Source organism: Mercenaria mercenaria, chromosome 16 (assembly GCF_021730395.1).
Source record: "Mercenaria mercenaria strain notata chromosome 16, MADL_Memer_1, whole genome shotgun sequence".
Taxonomy (NCBI): domain Eukaryota; kingdom Metazoa; phylum Mollusca; class Bivalvia; order Venerida; family Veneridae; genus Mercenaria; species Mercenaria mercenaria.
Window position 1 is genome coordinate 71,027,480 of NC_069376.1, and position 22,575 is coordinate 71,050,054.

A 22,575-nucleotide genomic window follows, 5' to 3' on the forward strand; every position below is an offset into this window, starting at 1 on the left:
CAAGACTGTGCCCTAGACACAAGAATGGATCAAAATATTTGTGCCCCCACTTTAGATGAAATAAGAAAATGTATAAAACCAAAGGCAATCTTTCATGTCGATAAGCTGCCTAATATTTTTTTTTATATATAACGCGCTTGTATTCTAACACGCAGCAGAGATTTATTGGTAAAATTATATATTCATATCCAGAAACCTTATCTTGTACGTAAAATAGAAAAAGTGGAAACTCCACAGGACGCTCAACACGACAAAAACGAAAATGTTGCAGGCTCGGTTTGATTGAGCCTGTTACACATGCTAAAAGTACAAAAAAAAAATTAGAGACATCCGCAGATGTGTTCATACGGCGGTGCACATGGAACCTTCAATTGTTTCTATTTCTAACATTTATTTTCTTTTTTCCCACATCATGAATGCTTTAAGATTTTTTGTTGCTGTACAGAAGGACTGAAAAACAATGATTTATTATTTAAAAACGATAAGAGTTAATGTTCTTAGCTTATGACTGGGCATGTGGTAAATGATATTACGGATATTACAAGCTTGTTTTATAAACATTCACGAAATTGCGCAGTTAACATAACAACATAATCTCTACTTTAAGCAATAAGTTCATTAGGGTCTGCTCTTGCTTAAAAAGTACATTTTTGATATTTTTCCAGATATTATATGTACGGAGAATGAGCTACTTCAGCAAAGCTTTTGGACTTATTATTATGTAAAATGTAGGTAAGTAAATCAATGATTTTTTTAAAAATTCACTAACAAGTAACTAAGTGCAACACAAGGATGAAATACGATTCATGTAACCCAGATACAAAAGATTTTGATCATATATAAGATAAGCTGAACACAAAATACAATAAATCCACCATTAATCTTCCTTAATAACAGTTTTTACAGTAAAGTAGGAGGTTACTAAGATATTTAGTGCATTTTAAAAATGTATTTTTATCTGTTTCAGATAACATTTTATTTATGACGTTTTACTTTCGGTGGTGGAAGTGTATCATGAACACAAATTGCGATGTACCTTAATGGTGAGTTTTTATTCCTGATTTCTTTTAGAATTGTTACACAGTTATTTTCATACAATAAAAATATACATACACGTGATGTTTTAGCTTCAAATATATCCGTATTTTCTGCCATAATGGCAAAGTTGGATAAAACAACCCAAATGGCCTCCCAACAGGGGGCGATGTTCTGTACTGGTGAGTTTTTATTTTAAAATATTGTATCTTTACATAATTATACCAATGTAAGAAACATGGAGATTTAATATTTTTCTTTTTCTCCCAGTGGGATAGAGAACTCCCATTTCCAATATTGCTATCGGAGGTATTTTCAAAATCGATTTTGAAAGTAAAATAATGGTTTGCTTTGAAGAAAGTTTGAATATAACGGACGTTATTGAGATTAAAGAATAACGAATTAAACATTTTTTCCAGAATGGAAAAATTGGAAAAAATGCTAATGTGTCCTCTCGCTGGAGGTAAAAATTACAGACCGGACAAAAAGATATAATTTTGATCAGACACTATTTCCACTATTGTTTAACATATTTCAAAAGCACTATTTTCTTTCTCCGTGCACAGATGTATCCGAATTATAAAATGTTTAATTTAAAGTTGCCTGCATATTTTTTGTGAAAGCATTTCTCACAGCTGGTTAATCTGTTAAATGCTTATTATATATAATAATTAACAATTGAAAAGATAAACGTTTATACACTAGAATGTCTGTCATTACGTGGCATTCAGAAAGATGTATGGCAAAAATAATCCATCCTTCTTTGGTAGTTTTAACCAAATTTTACTCATAGGTTGACCCAAAATGGCAACAACTCTCGGTAATTTTCTTTTCTTTTAGAATCTGCCTTGGCGTTCATCATTTTGTTGATAAACACATTTCATGGAGGTAAGTGATTGTAGATTTTGTAACGTGATACTTATTATTGGCGATATTCTATATCTCATTTTTTTAACATATTAGTTTGATTTTGTAAGGTCTTCATTTTATAACGACTGAAACAAATGGATGGAGTTGTAATAAAATGATCTTCCAGAAAAATTAGCAAAACTTCATTACACAAAATATATAGCAGACTTGGATAAGATTGTTGTTAAAACTGACTCGACATGAGAACGGATTAAATCATCTACCAAACCCCCTAATCATTCCCTTTGTCCTTAAAGAGGTTCCAGCGTATATAAAAAAACTTTTCTTTAAATGTTATACGGTTGATGTCGGCGGTTTAAATAAATGCTGAATGTACACATTTTAAATTTCCCTTTTCAGCTGAAGCTTCGGGCCAAGCCCCAGTCTTTTTCAACCCTTCAAGTGCCAAAACCGAAACTATAGATGAAGATGCGGCTCCAGGGCAAACTGTATTTGTTGTCATAGCAACGGACAATGAAGGAAACACTCTTACATATTCCATAGTAAGTATTCTTGTTGATATATTATGTAAATTATTCTTTTCATTTGCTAAAATAATATACAATTATGAAAGGCCCAACATTACTTATATTGAATGCTAGAATGATAAATATTGGACGTAATATATATTGGACATGTAGAGAGGAGTCATTGGAGATTTCTCATGCATGATGGAATACCTTGAATATGATCTATTATGTGTATATAAGTATTGATGCTCATGACTCATACAGGGTAGGTCCATATTTAGTCTAGTGAAATTATATTTTGAAAATGTTTAAAGTGAGTATTTCAATCTAGCTACCGTAATATTAAAAAAATAACAACTGGAAAGTATACTTAAAACAAATCGATTCCTTTAATTACCTTTCAGCATACTCAAACTCCGAGCACTCCAAGTTTTCCATTTGACAGCGCCACCGGAGAGCTAACTTCCCCTTCGGGTCTTGATGCGGAGACAACAACAACCTTCACTTTTGAATTCAGGTAAATTTTGATATCTATATACTACTCGTTTGTTCAAAGTAGACATGCAATGCGCCTATAAATTATGCCTATAAATTATGCTAATTTGCGTGTACATCTGGCAATGCGCCTATAAATTATGCTAATTTGCGTGTACTTCTGCAGATAAAGGTAAAGTTGAGGATGAACGTATTTTGTGTTCATTTGCGAAATAAAGAACAACAAGGTTCCGTTATAAATATCTATGTTAAATTAGTGTACTTAACTGTATGCTAATCAATAGAAGGCTGAACGTGTTTTCTTCAGGCTGTTTAATTATGTTCCCAATAGCTAAAACATACATTACTGATCTAAATTATGAGTTAAGTAATAAGATAAGAAAAATGCACGATTAATGAATAAGTATGATAACAGAGAAATATTAATCGAATATTATTGGTTACATTGAAAATTACCCCACGCCTGGACTCTGATACAGAAATTGCATCTAAGACCACGATTTCAGTGACTGATCAAACATTTATGAGACAAACCGATGTATGCACACTTTAATTTTTATCATAGTGTAGGCGAAACTGAAGAGGAGAACAGTAATCTAATTACACATTCATTCATTACAATATGGGTTTTGTGATTAAAAGCCACAAACTTACAACCTTAGGTTTGTTTTCTTTGGATGCATGTATATATTAGGATGTCACAAATACGAAGTTGCTCTAAATATTACAAATATATTTGTAATTTGAGTGTTTCTGCTTCAGCGTTACGGATGGGACATCAACAGTAACCAGCCCAATATTAACGGTAGATATAGAGGATGTCAACGAATCTCCCCCAGGTTTCAACGAGACTTCATACACTGCAACAATATACGACACTGTAACAAATGGTAAGACCATAGATATGCCATGTCTTAATAAGCAACACTATGCGACACTGTAATACTATTATAGTGTGTTACTGTTTTGCTTTAATTCTTAAAGGAACATATGCTAGCTAAATGAGAATGAAACTTACAATATGCATGGAAATATCGCCTGGTGGTATTAATAATTATAATCGATGATACCTAGCGAAGCTAGCAAAAATCTTTCATACCTTTAGATTTTAATTGCAAAGATAAAACAGATGATATGGTTGGCGGATCCCCTCCCCACCCCTGCCACACACGCTGAAACCACTAATGAAATAAATAGTGTGCAATTATTTTATCTGCTTCTTAATAAGATACAATTTCAACAGTTTTGCACTTTGGCGAAAAATGTCTGTACTGTCTAAGCAAAATATTTTTGCACTATTAGAAAGGCGGCACTTGAGATACAGTTACGCCTCAGTTTCTAGATAAGTGGTACTTGTTGGATATTAATTAAAAAACAAGTTGAAGGACAGACAATAAAAACGACTCATACTAGGTTTCTCGTCCTCTACATTTTTGTATATTCTTTTTCTGTTTCATAGTTTAATATGTAGAAGATTTTTGGTTCATTCAGATTTTTCTTTTTCAAATTTATTTCTAATAAAAACAGCATAGTTATTAACAAGATTTACAATATAACATACAAACATGTATAATGTAGTAAGATAGAACATAGTTTCTATGTTCTAAACAAAATGACCAGCATTACATAAATTTTCTTTGGCAATAGTATTCTAATGCATTAAGAATTTATTAACCGTTATCATTCTGGACACGACTGATTCTGCCTTTGCGACCAGTGCAGATCATGATCAGCCTGCACTGTTTGCCATTCAGTAAGAATCTTTTCGGTATGCACCCTTTCTAACAGTTAATGGTACTGTCCAGACTGAAAGATGGACAAGTTCATTATATAAATTTAGCAGGTTAATGGTTAAGAAACAGTAAATTATAATCTTTATTTCTTGACAAATATTTTATCACACTTGATAATTATATTCTTTCTGTATGTGATCTATCAACGCATATGATCAACGCAATGTATATGATTTATATTCTTTCTGAACTCATTGGAAAACGCATTAAGGTCTGCATTGTTATAATACCTTACATTCTGATAGCGTGCACGCAGATGCACATCTAAATTTATTCTGACATATTCAAAAAAATAACGACTTGCTGAAAAAGCTATGGGAGGTACAAATCGACCGGAAATTGTCGGAAATCTTCGCACTTGGATTTGTTTTTTTTCCTGAGAATTCCGTTGCTATTTTCAGCCATGCATTATTGCTTTCAGAAGTAATCGTTCTTTATCATACACCCGTATAAATTCCGTATATTTCGGGTGTGATATAGGTGGCGTTGCGGTCGGAAAACAGGTTTCACAAGGCTGTCAACTTGCAAATAGAAAAAGGTTATAAATTGTCAGACTGAATTCCTAGGCTACACTACATGTATAACTATGTCATAAATCAAGTATATTCAGTACACTCGCACTGAAAATATTTGAAAAATATGTCAAAAATCTGATTATCTCAGGAGCACTTGCACCAACTGTATTTGTTACAATGTCAAAAATATTATTATTTCAGATGCATTTGCATTGACTGTTTTTGTTACAATGTCATAAATATATTTTTTTTCAGATGCACTTGCATCGACTGTTTTTGTTTCAATGTCGTAAATTTTACTATTTCGGAAGTACTCGCATCGACTGTATTTGATACAATGTCATAAATTTGATTATTTCAGGTACACATGCACTGACTGTATTTGACACAATGGCATAAATCTGATTATTTCAGGTGCACATGCACTGACTGTATTTGATACAATGTCATAAATCTGATTATTTCAGGTGCACTTGCACTGACTGTATTTGATACAATGTCATAAATCTGATTATTTCAGGTGCACTTGCACTGACTGTATTACAATGTCATAAATCTGATTATTTCAGGTGCACTTGCACTGACTGTATTTGCATCGGACCCAGATGTTACGGCTTCTCTTACATATTCTATAACAGGTAGGAAATACTTGACTTTAGTTATACAAAGTGAAGGTGGGTTGTTATTAAAGATAAATTTAACAAGTTATAACGTTTCCGTTACATTTAAGCTACTGAATAATTTGTAGTGGCCTTGACAGACATATGATTAGGTATAAATCAAATTCAATATGACAGAATACCAAATAACAGAGCATTAAGTTATATGTAGAAGAAAAGATTCTGTTTGATTTATGATAATGATTCATAAAAAGTATACTTGACCGTTTTGTATTCATGTTTACCATTCCGCAACTATAATATACCGATTGTTGATCCCGGTTATATTGTCCGGCATAGATTTTTATTCAGACCCCAACATGGGCTTTTGCACAACATAAAAAACCTCTTTCATCAATGAAAGGTATCTATAATTTTAGGTATCTTTCGAAATCATATTACGCTATGCTCTACTAAAAGAGCTTGTGTATTGTAATATAATCAAACTATTAGTATGTGCTTGGCGCTCAACCTGATCAGACAAATGTTTGTCGTTTTCTCTATAAGATATACTTGTGTATATAGAATAAACATTATGTCACATTCCTTATATTAAGAACCTGTGTACGTGCTCTGTATGTTTTCTTCAGTCGGAGACACAACAACATTTTCTATCGGCACATCATCTGGTGATATTACTGTTACTACTGCAAGTAATCTTGATCCATCAACAACACCCTCATATAGTTTAACAGTTCAAGTTTCAGATGGTAGTTTTACAGACACAGTATCAGTTACTGTAACAGTTATAGGTAATGATTACTTACATCTTTTTTTGTCTAACTTGTCTAACGCATGTCACATCTGTTGTTCTTATGTGGACACTTTTGATTTATCGTGTTGGGCGACCTGTGGTTTTCCACATTTTTATTTTATTATATTATTTTATTATTCCGATGTGTTACTGTATTTCCTATCAAGGCGTTTATATTGTAATAAAAAATGATAACAATTACGAATGGATAATGTCACGAGTTATTCCAGCAGCATCAAATGGTCGGTTTCGCAAAAAAGATGTAATCAAATCAAGTGTAAGATGCAGATACGGGTGGGTATCAGAGACTAGTATTGATTATACGAAGGAGGCGAAGAAATAAAAGAGGGTAACAAAAATGTGTTAAAACATAATTATGTTGCCAAGATAATAAATATATATTTACTATATGACATTGAAAATTTTTTTTTTTTGTTTGGTTTAACGTCGCACCGACACAATTATAGGTCATATGGCGACTTTCCAGTTTTTGATGGTGGAGGAAGACCCCAGGTGCCCCTCCGTGCATTATTTCATCGCGTGCGGGCACATGGGTAGAACCACCTACCTTCCGTAAGCCAATTGGATGGCTTCCTCAAATGAAAAATTCAACGCCCCGAGTGGGGATCGAACCCACATCGGTGAGGGGTAAGTGATTTGAAGTCGGCGACGTTAACCACTCGGGCATGAAATATCTGTAATCACGGATAAATTTCATAAAGTTTCTTCATGAATTCAAGCACTTTTTCTTCCTTGTAGATGACCCGTGTTTTCCTAACCTTTGTCAGAATTCTGGCACGTGCAGCCAGTCCGGAAGTTCATATACCTGTACCTGTCAGTCGGGCTGGATAGATTCAAACTGCTCAACAGGTATGGCCAGAAGTACTTTTCTTTCTAGCTTTGTTTGTATTATATTTTTTGTGTTCTTGCTAGTACAAAGTTTGGTTTACGTATATGAGGGTCATCTCGCAGTTTGTTACAATGACGCCATTCCATTATTAAAAATCAGAAATTGTTTGTTTCAGTTGTTGGGTTTTAAATATTCAGGCATAATTTAGGTAACTTGTTCAGCTTCAGTGATGTAGGAAAACTCAAGACGCTCCTGCGAATGTTATATCAGGCACGGGCGGGTACCAAAATAGACCAACTGACCTTCTGCAAATTATTTAGCTTTCGCATGAAAGACTTTTGCATCCAAAATGTTGCTTCGAAACCACTGCGGATAGAGACAAATGTTTCGCATTCTGTCTTGTCAACTGAATTCTGAGAATTTAGATTTCAGACCGTTGGAGTATTGTCCTACATTTATATTGTCTGTTTTTTTGCAGCTGTTTATAAACATTGCCAATGCTCATTTACTACTTTATAGCAGTCCTATTACATGTAGACTATACTTGTTTCAACTCATAAGATATTGGTCTTTCAAAAGATTAAATTTTCACATGTTTAGAATTACAATTTAAAGAGACAAGTTGGCACAAATTCTTGAATGACCCTAGCACTTTGACATGGAATCAGTAATGTTCTGTGTGCAGAAAAATGTGACATTCACTAAAATTTTAGCAACTTGAACTTCTTTTCAGATTTTGAGTAGTTCAATGTTCTGAGTCATTGCGACAATACCTGGTTTTAGCTCACCTGTCACAGAGTGACAAGGTGAGCTTTTGTGATCACCCTTCGTCCGTCGTCAGTCCGTCCGTCCGTCCGTGCGTCCGTCCGTGCGTCAACAATTTCTTGTCTGCACAATAGTGGTTTCATTTATGATTTTATTTTAACCAAACTTGCACACAACTTGTATCACCATAAGCTCTCGATTCCTTTCTTGAACTGACCAGATCCCAATATGGGTTCCAGAGTTATGGCCCATGAAAGGGCCAAAATTAGCTATTTTGACCTTGTCTGCACAATAGCAGCTTTATTTATAACTTGATTTTTACCAAACTGGCACACAACTTGTATCATCATAAGTTCTTGGTTCCTTTCTTGAACTGGCCAGATTCCAATATGGATTCCAGAGTTATGGCCACTGAAAGGGCCAGAATTAGCTATTTTGACCTTGTCTGCACAATAGCAGCTTCATTTATGATTTTATTTTAACCAAACTTGCACACAACTTGTATCACCATAAGATCTCGGTTCTTTTCTTGAACTGACCAGATCCCATTATGGGTTCCAGAGTTATGGCCCCTGAAAGGGCCAAAATTAGCACAATAAATTGCACAATAGCAGATTTATTTATAACTTGACTATTACCAAACTGGCACACAACTTGTATCACCATAAGATCTTGGTTCCTTTCTTGAACTGGCCAGATTCCATATGGGTTCAAACTTGCACACAACTTGTATTACAACTTGCAGAAAACTTGTGTCACCATAAGATCTCGGTTCCTTTTTTAAACCGGCCAGATCCCTTAATGAATTCCAGAGTAAGGGCCCCTGAAAGGGTCAAAATTAGCTATTTTGACCTTGTCTGCACAATAGCAGCTTCATTTATGATTTGATTTTAACCAAACTTGCACACAACTTGTATTACAACTTGCAGAAAACTTGTGTCACCATAAGATCTCGGTTCCTTTTTAAAACCGGCCAGATCCCTTAATGGGTTCCAGAGTAAGGGCCCCTGAAAGGGTCAAAATTAGCTATTTTGACCTTGTCTGCACAATAGCAGCTTCATTTATGATTTGATTTTAACCAAACTTGCACACAACTTGTATCACCATAAGATCTCGGTTCCTTTCTTGAACTGACCAGATCCCATTATGGGTTCCAGAGTTATGGCCCCTGAAAGGGCCAAAATTAGCTATTTTGACCTTGTCTGCACAATAGCAGATTTATTTATAACTTGACTATTACCAAACTGGCACACAACTTGTATCACCATAAGATCTTGGTTCCTTTCTTGAACTGGCCAGATTCCATATGGGTTCAAACTTGCACACAACTTGTATTACAACTTGCAGAAAACGTGTGTCACCATTAGATCTCGGTTCCTTTTTTAAACCGGCCAGATCCCTTAATGGGTTCCAGAGTAAGGGCCCCTGAAAGGGTCAAAATTAGCTATTTTGACCTTGTCTGCACAATAGCAGCTTCATTTATGATTTGATTTTAACCAAACTTGCACACAACTTGTATTACAACTTGCAGAAAACTTGTGTCACCATAAGATCTCGGTTCCTTTTTAAAACCGGCCAGATCCCTTAATGGGTTCCAGAGTAAGGGCCCCTGAAAGGGTCAAAATTAGCTATTTTGACCTTGTCTGCACAATAGCAGCTTCATTTATGATTTGATTTTAACCAAACTTGCACACAACTTGTATTACCACAAGATCTTGGTTCCTTTATTGAACTGGCCAGATTTCATCATGGGTTCCAGAGTTATGGCCCCTTAAAAGTCCAAAATTGGCTATTTTGGCTTTTGCAGCCTTATAGATACTTCATTTATGGTTTTATTTGATACAAACTTCCGAAATATCTTCAACAACAATAATTCTTGGATTCCATGACAAATCAGATCCAATCGTAGGTTCCAGAGTTATTTTATATCTGATTACTTCCCCTGATTGTAATCAAAATGGATTTATATCAGTAAGTACTTATAGGACTTATTTGAAATTTCATTATTGTCATAAGTTGGACTGAGTCAATCAGGGTAGATAACTATAGACTGATTTTATATCAAATTACCCCCTTTATTTCAAATTAAAGTGGGTATATCTCCATAACTAATGAAGATACTGATCTGAAATTTCATTTATGTCAACAGATTTATTTGGCAGATCCTTCTTTTGTTCACTTACCATAATTTTTTTAATTACTTCCCTTTTACGTTATTATTAATAGCTTATTTGTAGTAACTTTTTTTATTATTGGCCGTAGGGAAAAACCGAGACCACTTTTCTGTGGTACAACATGGATGGTACCTCCAATTTTTAGGTGTATTTTGACATATCTGTACCTTGTAAGATTTTTTTTTCTTTTTGGTTAAATTTCTTCCCTTTGTTGTTCCTGTCCTTTGGACTTAGATATTTTTTCTGAGGACCTTCTTGTCCTCAAGTGCAATGATAACAGGTGAGCGATATAGGGCCATCATGGCCCTCTTGTTTTACGAGTATGTTTAACTTTATATTGATTTGTAATGGTAAAACATTCTATTTGAACATATTGCAGCTTACTTTTTCTGGCGATTTGCTTAACATTTGATCGAGATGCACTAGGTATTTTTACATTATAGATTTGTATAGATATTGAACTTTAGAACTTAAGAGGGGAAGACTTATGCACCAAAATTCATTGTTTCACTTTGTTTGAAATTCATTTACCTTTATACATCAACAAGTTTTTATCTTTTTAACCATTCTGTTTTGCTAGACTTAGTACATATGTAGTAGAAGTTTCAGGATATTAGATTTATATTTGCGCACTTTTCTTTTACCTTTATTTGAATTATGAGCACATTTATAACAGAACTAACACATTAATTTTAGCCGATTTATGTGCAAGCACTCCATGTGCAAACGGCGCCACATGCAATTTAGAATTGACCGGATTGTCATACAATTGTTCATGTGCTGTCGGGTGGATGGGAACACTATGTGATATAGGTATAATAAATTTAGATAAAATTAATAATACAAAACCTTGAAATGTAGCTTGTATTTACACGAATCTATATATAGTGCTTTAATGCTCTGATGGTTTAGGTTCCAATCTTTAAATATTTGAGCCGCGCCATGAGAAAACCAACATAGTGGCTTTGCGACCAGCATGGATCCAGACCAGCCTGCGCATCCGCGCAGTCTGGTCAGGATCCATGCTGTTCGCTTACAGTTTCTTCAGTTCTAATAGGCTTTAAAAGCGAACAGCATGGATCCTGACCAGACTGCGCGGATGCGCAGGCTGGTCTGGATCCATGCTGGTCGCAAAGCCACTATGTTGGTTTTCTCATGGCGCGGCTCAAATATTTATGTGTTGCTTCTGAGTAATAGTCATCTCTTTCATGTTTTAGTGGCTTTTTTAAAAAATATTACAATGAATTCTTTGCAGTTAATTTCACTTTTTAAACCTTGAAATTGAACTTGTCAAGTATTATTTCATTGGTACGAAATAAAACTTTAACGCGGAAGATAATAGCTTATAGAATTAGAAAGTCTTCGCTAAATTGAGATGTAATTTATATCTTTATTCTCGTAAATAAGAAAACGCGTTATTAATCTTGATTTAACATTTTACATGTGTCGCTAAATGGAATAGATTTCAGTGTAAGATTTAAATATCTTTTACCGAACGAACGTCAGGTGTAACAAATTTATTGGTAAACATGTTAAATATGGTGATCACAAGTGAAATATATTTTGATCATGCGCTAAAATGAACAAGTTTTCTGTTTTACATGTCTTGTTTCATAGTTTAACACAACAACATGACGTCACCATATTTAAATTACAAAAATCTGAAAAGGTGTATAAGATGTACATATTTATTTATTCCTTTTTGATATAATATTCGTTTGCTTTTTATGTTCTTGGTGCTCTATATGTAGGTGGTTGTCTTTAATGAAGTATATTTGTACATATTATCCATTTAATCGAAATAACATTCTCTAATTAATGTAAAAGTATAGCAAAAGTGTGGTCTATGCGGTAAAAATGTTGAATTTCTGTTTTTATTCAGTCATTTACATTTTTCATTAAACTGAAATAACTTTCGATAACTTTACAATTTCTCAAGCTTTTATCTAGTATAAAAATACATCTATTGTAGTTGACCATTGTTCACCTTCTCCGTGTGAAAATTCAGGATCATGTATCATTAGCAGCTCATCTTACTCATGTTCATGTACCACTGGCTGGATTGGTGACAATTGTACACTTGGTAAATATCATCGAATGTTTCAAAAATTGACATTCAAACGTAACCGCATGATTCACTTGTACATGGCTAGCAGATTAACATGCAAGTTTTACGACTGTCTTCTTCAGATATTATATTTTAGACATATGAGTTCATTAATGCTTCATTTACACAACATTTATTAGATTTGTGATATGGTTATTTTACTGTACTGAACTGTTGCAAACCACTTTACAAAGAAATAGATTAGTTCTAGAATGTATTACAGTTTGATGTGAAACATAAGCTCGCTCCAATTACTTTGATCTTTTTATTAAGAAATAATTTATAGTAAAAGAGTGTTTGAACACTATTTATGCACGATGGACGGTTATACGTCGGGCGTAATAATTTCACGAGGGCGTAGCCCGAGTGAAATTATTTGTACGACATATTACCGCCCGAGTGTATTAATAGTGTTAAAACACGGTTTTGCTATAAATTATTTCGATTCTAATATGCCATAATCTAAAACAGTAGATAAAATATAGAAGCGCTCTTTCTTGGTCGCAACAAAAACTTGATGTCACAGCATGTTAACGCGACGTCATTCTAGCGTAAGAGTGTTTTAACAGAGACAAGCATATTAGAATATTTCTTAAATTATGGCAAAATTCCCTTCTAACCTTGAAAACAAAGTAACACAATAATTAGTTGATGACTAAATCTTAACAGTGTTGACGCGACGACTCACTTTAACCATTATCATGCTGGACACGATTGCTTCTGCCTCTGCAACCAGTGTAAATCATGATCAGCCTGCACACCCGTGCAGTCTGATCATAATCTGCACTGTTCGCCATTCAGTCAGTATCTCTTAACAGTTAATGGTACTGTCCAAACTGAAAGATGGACAAGTTCATTATAGAAAATTTACGGGAGTAAGGGTTAAAATGGCATAAAAACATCCAGTTCGAAATTCAGACATCAACATGTATAGAACAAGTACAAGTATATCAACAAGTATTGACGTTTTATGTTCCAATGTAACTTAACGGAGAATACAAACGAGCATGTAATAATAAATTATTCTTCATTTTAACTGAATGTTTTCCTTTCATTATGTTTAAATAATAATTTTCGCATTGATTCAAACAGGAGGTAAAAAGACAATAAGAATTAAATAAAAGTAAGATACTTCCCTTTTGTGTTTCATTGTAGTTGTATGAGTTAATTTTATATTTGGAACGTTTATAAAAGTTGTATAATGTGTATCTTTCTGTTGGTAATACATGTAAGGATTTAGAAGACATGATTATTTGTACACAGTAGAAACCGGCAGATCAACTTGAAAGTCTAACGTGTTCACTACCTCTGCTACTTTGCCTGTAAGAAATGAGGTACATCAGTATTTTCTGAATTTATTTCATTACTTTCTAAAACAACTAGGCAATATGGTAGAAATTAAATAATTACACCATTTGATCATAACTGTTCCCAAACAAATGTACTACACCGGTATAAAGTTATACAATATGCAAGTGCATGACTGTGTATGTTAGTTCACTGTAAGGTATATGCTTCCCTGTTTTAGTTCGTGATTATACTATTATTTATTGGTATAATAGGAGAACTGCTTGAAACCTAAGTAATATATTTTAGAAAAGTTTAGAAAACAACCTTAACATTCATAAAATAAAACCTTCCGTGTTCTCTTTTTGTTTTAAATAAGATGTATCAACAATAACGCTGAAATGGGTTTTAAGTAACTTTAGAAACAAAACCTTTCGGCACCTATATCTACAAAAGCATTTTAATGCAAATTCCTGTTTGGGGTATTAAAATCAACAAGAACTGATTTTCAATATAGAACTGACTGACACCAATAAAAGTCATTCTACCATTGTATGAATTCAAAATTTTCCAGGCATTGATGCTAGCTAAAAGCTTAATTATTGTAAACTTCAACAGGTATGATAGGTTTACATTTGAAAGATTGCTATTTATACTATTGATTATTTAAAACATACATTCGTGTCCGGGTCTCTCTTCCATGTTTGGAATTATATGCAGTAAATAAATTCCACGCCTTTTAAGGATTGATATCAGGTTGGTTTAGATTTTTTGTTAGATTAGTTATCAGAGCGATCTATTTCGTTATAGTACACAGTACTGTAGAGTTGGGTTTTGCTTTCAATTTTAGCTGTCAATAAATCTTACCAGAGTTTCATTCATGATTTGTAAAATTTGAAAAAACGAAATCATTCATTTGTGTGCAGAGTGTAAATGTCTAAATAGCATATGTCTTTTTCTTTACTGTTAATAAATAAATACCATAATTGTCAGGGAGCATGATGAGATGTAAGAAGTGAAACTCCTTGAGACAAAATTCTGGAGTCCTGTGAGAGCTGTTTAAAAATGACGTAGACTTTGTCGCTAGACATGGTATACTTAAATAAATTAAAGCAAATTAATCGATTGCATTATTTTCTGATAATCTCACTTCAAATTTAACGTCAGTAAAGAAGACCATTCTATCAGAAGTTAACACTTTTTATGCTGAACACGACTGATTCTGCCTTTGCGACCAGTGAAGATCATGATCAGCCTGCACATCCTTGCAGTCTGATCATGATCTGCACTGTTCGCCATTCAGTCATGAACCCCTTTTAATAGTCCAAATTGAAAGATGGACAAGTTCATTATAGAAATTTAGCAGGATAAGGGTTAAACCTCTTCCAAGTTTAAAACAAAAACCCAGCGCTCGGCGACAGTATTCCGACCACGTTAACAACGCTTACTACTGAATTTGTTACTTACATTTAATTATTTTGAAATACTGAAAGTAATATTCTGTTGTTCGGTTAGAATATTGCAAGAATTATCAAGCCCTATGCTCAACATCTCACAAAGGGTTCGTACCGTATGTAGTCGTTATTAACCTAAGTCTTCAGAGATTGACGTTACTGATCTGATCGACTTTTCCCACAAGCCTTTGCTTTCTTTTAGCAAGTATCTGCGGATCATTTTTTTTACGTCTTGAAGACTAAGGCAGGGATGACCGAATACATATATGACGTCTGTTTCATTATTTTATATATATTATGACTATGTAAAAACTGAAAAGAGACTATAGCGGTAATGAGTAGCTATGTGGATTTAAATGTTCAGTTAACTTCACTTATCAGCCATGATGTTATAAAATTTTCTGATACTGCAAATTATATTTACAATGGCATAGACACTACAGGTTGCTTCTGACACCAAAAGTCTACACTATTTTTGAATAGCCCTCATACATTGTATGTAGGAGAACATGTTACACTCTCTCTGTGTATTGTATTTTTCACAGCAGATAAAATTCTTCATCAAAATGAAAATAGAGGCTTGGAACAATCTGATGACCTAAAAGTTTAGGATCCATTTTTGACCGGGGTTTCGAAGAAAAATCCGGCTTGTAGATTAGGTCTATCTGGGCGGATGGGTGGAATAATAAGCGGTTGGGCGGGCGGGCGGCGTCCACAGACATTGTCCGGAGCATACCTTCTTTATGCACAGAAGGATTTTGATGAAACTTAGCACAATTGTTCACCATCATGAGACGGAGTGTCATGCGCAAGAACCAGGTCCCTAGGTCTAAGGTCAAGGTCACACTTAGAGGTCAAATGTCAAATTCAAGAATGACTTTGTCCGGAGCATATCTTCTTCATGCATAGAGGGATTTTGATGTAACTTGGTACAATTTTTCACCATCACGAGACGGAGTGTCACGCGCAAGAACCAGGTCCCTAGGTCTAAGGTCAAGTTCACACTTAGAGGTCAAAAGATACAAGAAGGAAAACTTTGTCCGGAGCATTTCTTCAGCATGCATGGAGGGATTTTGATATAACTTGTCAAAAATGTCCACCACCACGAGACTGAGTGTCATGCGCAAGAATCAGGTCCCTATGTACAATATAAGGTCAAGGTCACACTTAGAGGCCAAAGGTCAGGTACAAGAATGACTTTGTCCGGAGCATTTCTTCTCCATGCATGGAGGGATTTTGATGTAACGTAACACAATTGTACACCATCATGTGATGGAGTGTCATGCGCAGGTCCCTTCTTTAGAAATACTTCCCTTTGTTGTTACTATAAATAGCGTATATTGTAACTTTTTCATTACTAGTCGTAGGGAAACATTGAGACCGCTTTTCTGTAGTACAACATGCATGTTACGTCCAGTTTTGAGGTGTATTTTGACCTATCTCTACCTGGTAAGGATTTTTGTGTGGACTTACATTTTTTTAAGATTAACTTCCCTTAGTTGTTACTATAAATAACTTCTACTGTAACATTTTTATAACTGACCGTAGGGAAAAACCAAGACCACTTTTCTATGGTACAAAATAGATGCTACTTTCAAATTTTAGGTTTATTTCAAGGTATCTCTACCTGGTTAGGAGATTTTTTTGTGGACTTAGTAAAACAAAAGAATTACTATAATTACTAAACAGCCACAAAATTAGAATTCCATTTGCAAATACAGGTGCTAATGTAAAGAAATTTGCTGTGACGGGCGTATATTGTGACATTCTGGCACTCTTGTTTTACTTTTATTTTTACATCAATTTATTTCTTTATTTTCATTTTCTACCTGTTTATTTCTTGTTTCCCTTTTCCCTTTATTATTGCTAATTAATTTGGGGATTATTTATTGTATGCCATTATTAGAACTTTAACCGAATTCGGAAAACCTGGCCAAAATGCCGTCAGGCGTTAGCTGCTTTTTCAATAATATCATATTAAAACGTGTCGTTTGGTAAAACTCTTTTGTGCATAACTGAAGTAAATCAGTGTTTTCACTGTCATTGCTGATATTTTTTTTTCAATTCTGATCTTATAGTATTCTTAAAACTATATATGTGGTATGTAAATATCTTAAGAAGATTCAAATGCAGAATGCAGTATCTCTATACCTAGGGACAATGATTGATAGCCCTTTATGGTGTCGATATTTTTTATTTGTAGATGATCCATGTTTGCCCAATCCCTGTGAGAACTCAGGCACGTGTACCCAGTCTGGAACGACGTATCAGTGCCAGTGCCCTTCAGAATATTCCGGAACAAATTGTACCTTTATAATTGAAGAAGGTATTTCACTTATAGGAAATTTTGTTTACCATGAGTAATAAAACGCTTACTTAAAGAACGATGAACTACCTGTATCTAAGAAAAAAAAGAAAGAAATTTAACTGTAGTTTTAGTTTTAACATATGTTACATGTTTATGGATATGATTAGAACAAAATACAATGTCTGTTGTGAAATTGTAAAATGATTATTTTTCTTTAAGTTACAGTGCCAATGATTTACTAGCATCAAATATATGTCAATAACAAAATATGGAATTTTAGTTAAAACCACTAAAATGATGAAAAGAAGAAGAAATTCAATATTTGAAAATCAAGTGTTCTAATTTAGATTCCTAATTTCAGGCGTATACGTACTCAGCTGCCGCCTTTAAATTGTAGAGACTCACACACCACAAATATCTTATAGTTGGTATTGCTGCAGGGAGTAACATAATACATTTGTGTTATATGTAACAAATCCGTTGAAATGCTGCACGTTAGTTTAGGAGTATTCTAAACATACCATCAATACATGGCAGAGACCATGACACTGACTAAATTATGTAAACACTCGTTCATTTGTTTCAGAAAAAGTAAGTTCTGGTTTATCTCCTGGTGAAATAGTTGGAATCTGTGTGGCAATATGCTTGATTTTTGTTTTTGGTGCAGCCATATTTATCTATATTAAATGGAGGTAAATGATTTATTTTAGTTCAATTTAAATAATCTTTACTAAATATCTAGCTTATAAACGTAAAAAAACAAAAACACAAAAAAAAACAACACTGCCACCACTGCCACCCCCACCACCACCACCACCACCACCAACAACAACAATAACAAATTCTCTGATATGTCTTCTACATACTGCCTGCATGCTTTCTAGCCAAATTTCACATGAAAACAAAAATTAATGACACATATCTGCAAAGTCACTAACTACATTTCATTCGTTTGAAACGTAATTCTTTACACCTGAACAAAGCTAGATAAAAAACACAAATATTTCGACTGTGCTTCTTGTACTATGTTGTTTACAGCATAACTAAAACTGAGGAACCGTTTACAGCTATAACATATTTAAAGATCATCGAAAGTTTCCATTTACATGTTAGTATTTTTGCAATTCCATTTATAACCTAGTCTACATCTTGCTATGGTGTGAACAAGGCTTGACCTAGCCGGAAGGTACGCACGATATAATTGCCATGAATACAAGCCTGACCGATCTTGAAAGAAATGAAAATGGCTTTGTACAAAAAGTTCTCCCATTTATGATTTTCATTTCCGTACGCCGAATCCAGGCTTTATTCTACGTTTTCCGGATAAATGACGTTGCGCTCTCAATTCTTGTTTATCAAACGTGCAGAGCTACCTTAAGTCAGATGGTATATGTTTACAGCTGTCTTAGAACTAATGTCTTGCACAATCAATCATTGAAAATAAAGTTTACTCGTTTACTATTATCTTTGCTATTTTTGTGAGCAGACTAATATTTCAGAAGAGAGAATTGATTTATTTCATTCTTTCTACATTACGAAACACATCTAAATTATGTAAATCAAGCCTTAAGATATAGTAATTTGTTTATGTATTTCATCACTCATTTCAGTATGAATGCAAAGAAGAGACGGATAGAAATAAAGAATGATTTTTCAAAGTCTGAACATTTCAAGACACAAAGAACGCAATCTTCACTAAGGAGCAATGCCGTAACGCTGTTAAGTTTTGAGAAAATTGCCGTTGAGACAGAAACAGTGAATCAGAAAAGTATAGAAAATAGTGACGGGAAAGAAATCGAAAAACTAGAGCATACACTCAATGGGAAAGTGAATAGATATGAAACACTTGATTATAGTACACCTGGTGGGAAAGGAATGAATTAGAAAATATGAGTAGTTTACCTAATAAGAAAGTAAACGGATGAGAAAAGAAGGGACAATATACTTTACTTTTAAATGAATAAATATGCATGCGAAAAGGAGGGTAATAGTCAGACAAACACTGACGTGATATATACATTTATTGTATTCAGAATACTACCAAAAAGCAGTACAATGCATTTCATGCCGATTTGTCTTTGAATAAGTATGAGCTGTTGTATGTTCGAGAAAGATTGATACTCATTTGTTTATTAGAAACTCTTTTTCGGGGAATCATTTAGACCAGAATAATTGTACCTGATTTTGGTACTAATAGTATCATTTCCAGTCGTCTGATGATTGGATAAAAAGTTCATGTAGATTATAGTTAAGTTTTTGTTGTCATTGAGTTTTAGCAATATCTTATTTCCTCAGATATTGCTTTTAACATTGGATCATTTATGCCAATTAAAAAAACCTAATGTGGAATAAATAATTTACTTTCAGAATAACAAAATGCTATTATAGAAAATACTGAGAGACTTTAAAACAACATTAAAACTGTTCTGCACATTAAAACATTTTATTTTAACAATGATTATTTTCAAGGATAGTTATACTTATAATTATTGTTTTATATCAATGCCATAATAAAATATGCAGTCAAATAGATTAGACTGAAACAAAGAATAAAATCAAACTTTGATTTAGCAGTTCTTATTTTCCTAGAATTTTAGCAAAATATTAAATTAAAGAAGACATCTGTTTGATGTTTGTGATGTTCGTCTGGGGACATGCCCCTTTTGACTGGTATATTATGACACAAATTTTGTAGAATGTTGCGATATATTATTTGTGTTATTGTAAATTTGCTTTCAAAATATAAGTTTAACTGAAATGGATAAGTCTCAATAAATGTAAAGAGTTTGAAACTGTTTTGACATTAAATTTGAGGCAGACAATTTTCAAATGAGAGAGAAATTTAAGTCACATTTGTCACCCTCAAATTTGTACTGAGATATTTTAATTATTTCATTGCATGTTGGTTTACATACAATTTGATATGATGCACACTTTTCTCTGTGTTAAAAGTTGTTGTGCCATGTTAAGATACGTTCGTTGAAATTGCTTTTTATAGAATACTTTTGAAGAATGTGTGATGTCCTGTTATATCTCTATAACTAGTACATGTTATGCAATTAAAGTCATTTTATATACATATTCTAAGGTTATAAATTATTTCTGTTTGCTTTGTTATAAATGTTGTTAATCTTAAAATCTATTTATAGCTTAAATTTATAGCTACTGTTTTCCTTGTTGTAAATTTGAGAAAATAAATACCTTTTATAGGACACGATTTTATTTGAGATACAGACATAGTATTTTACTACGACGTCCAGACGTCGGATGTGATTCTTATAACGGTTTTTGCTGTACAATTTATAAGTGTTGTTTCACATGTTGTTAGTATAATTCACACTATCTTTATCATTGTAACACAGGTATTTTAACATGTATCAGGCTAATAGGTATATTTATCATGCAATACATTGAAGTTGAATACGAAAAAGATAATTAATTAGTTTATACTAATTTATATAAGGAAGATTGTGAATCAAGTTCTGCAACTTATATTAATCACTCCTGATGGAATCCATCGCCACGAGGGTATGAGAGAAGTGGCCAGTTTCCCTTTTAATGCTGAGCGCCAAGCAAGGGAGCTACTGGTACCATTTTTCATGTCTTTCATATGGCGTAGCCGAGGATCGAATCCACGACCTCCCGCACTCGAAGCGGGCGCTGTACCACTGGGCTATTGAGGCGGTTATTTAGATAATTAATTATTTAAAAGCTATGAATACAAAACAAAACTACAACAATCAACAAACCTTTAAACATGTGAAGTGGCCGAGTGGTAAAGGGCGCTGACTTCAAATCACTTGACCCTCATCGATGTCGGTTCTAGCCTCACTCCAGGGTTGAATTCTTCATGTGAGGAAGCCATCCAGCTGGCTTGTGAAATGTCGGTGGTTCTACCCAGGTGCCCGCTCGTGATGAAATAATGCACGGTGGGGCACCTGGGGTGTTCTTCCACAATCAAAGCTTGAAAATTTCCATATGACCTGTAATTGTGTCGGTGCGACGTTAAACCCAACAAAATAAAAAAATTTAAACATGTGAACGAAAACTGTTTTTTTTTTTTTTAAATCTTAAGGCAAGTATATATCTAAAGTATTAATTTTGACATAAATCTGGAAGTTAGCCCCTTTTGAGATTAGAGACTATGCCTTGTTTTGCCTCTGAATTTGTATGGCGATATCGGCAGGGTAATTATTACATTCGGCAGAGGCATATACTGTACACTTTTCGACAGGTGAGGTTGATAGTTATATTGGACAAAAGCAGATAATGTATACATTTTGGACAGGTTAATTTCTACATTAGTCAGAGGCATAAAATTATTATTTGGTTAAACGGGGTAAATTTAGTCTTTATGTATAGAGTGCCAGTAAAGTCAAGCTTAAGATAATGATTGGTGTTGTATATTCATGACGTTTCGGTTGTATTATTCGTTACCTCATAGCTTCCTTGGAATATAAATCATAGGTGCTAACCGGGCATTCATGTACATATCAAGCAAATAGGTTTTGACTCCAATACAGCCGAAAACCACGCTTGAGACGAATTCAAATGTCTACCGTCTTTACCTTAAATATACTCATTTCCCTGCCGGGCAATAGGAAGTCAGTGAAATCCCTTCCACATTTAATGATTTAGATCTAATAAATACAATACACGACTGTATAAGTTAAAAGGATACATTTCTAGCCGCAGTAATATAAAAGCGCTACAATTAAAAACAAATACGAATAGTCAAGGTCGTTTCACACATATTTCAAAAGCCTCACTGAACCATTCCATATTGAGGTAGACTAGTATGAAGTAGACTAATTCTAAACTTTTCTCGTGGCTATTCTCAGGAATGTTTGCACGATCATCACCTCCTACGAACTACTGACCCAGTTTACACTTCCTTGTTTACAAAGTAGTTCGTCAATTGTTTTGACTTTATAAGAACTATTTGACCGTATAAACTTAAGTTTAATAGATAAATGCACAGTGGTAGGATGAAAGTAGAT

The 22,575-nt window shown here is 33.9% G+C and overlaps 1 protein-coding gene across 1 annotated transcript; it reads left to right on the top strand.

Moving 5' to 3' along the window:
* The first annotated feature begins 1,156 nt into the window (after positions 1–1,156).
* LOC123539614 (delta-like protein 1) lies at positions 1,157–20,787 on the top strand. The gene is made up of 12 exons (XM_053526021.1): positions 1,157–1,217; positions 2,305–2,447; positions 2,819–2,931; positions 3,672–3,799; positions 5,787–5,855; positions 6,467–6,628; positions 7,390–7,500; positions 11,116–11,232; positions 12,392–12,502; positions 17,471–17,593; positions 18,162–18,267; positions 19,186–20,787. Exons 1-12 carry the CDS (start codon positions 1,157–1,159, stop codon positions 19,457–19,459), a joined length of 1,518 nt encoding a protein of 505 aa, XP_053381996.1. The 3' UTR covers positions 19,460–20,787.
* The last annotated feature ends 1,788 nt before the right edge of the window (positions 20,788–22,575 follow it).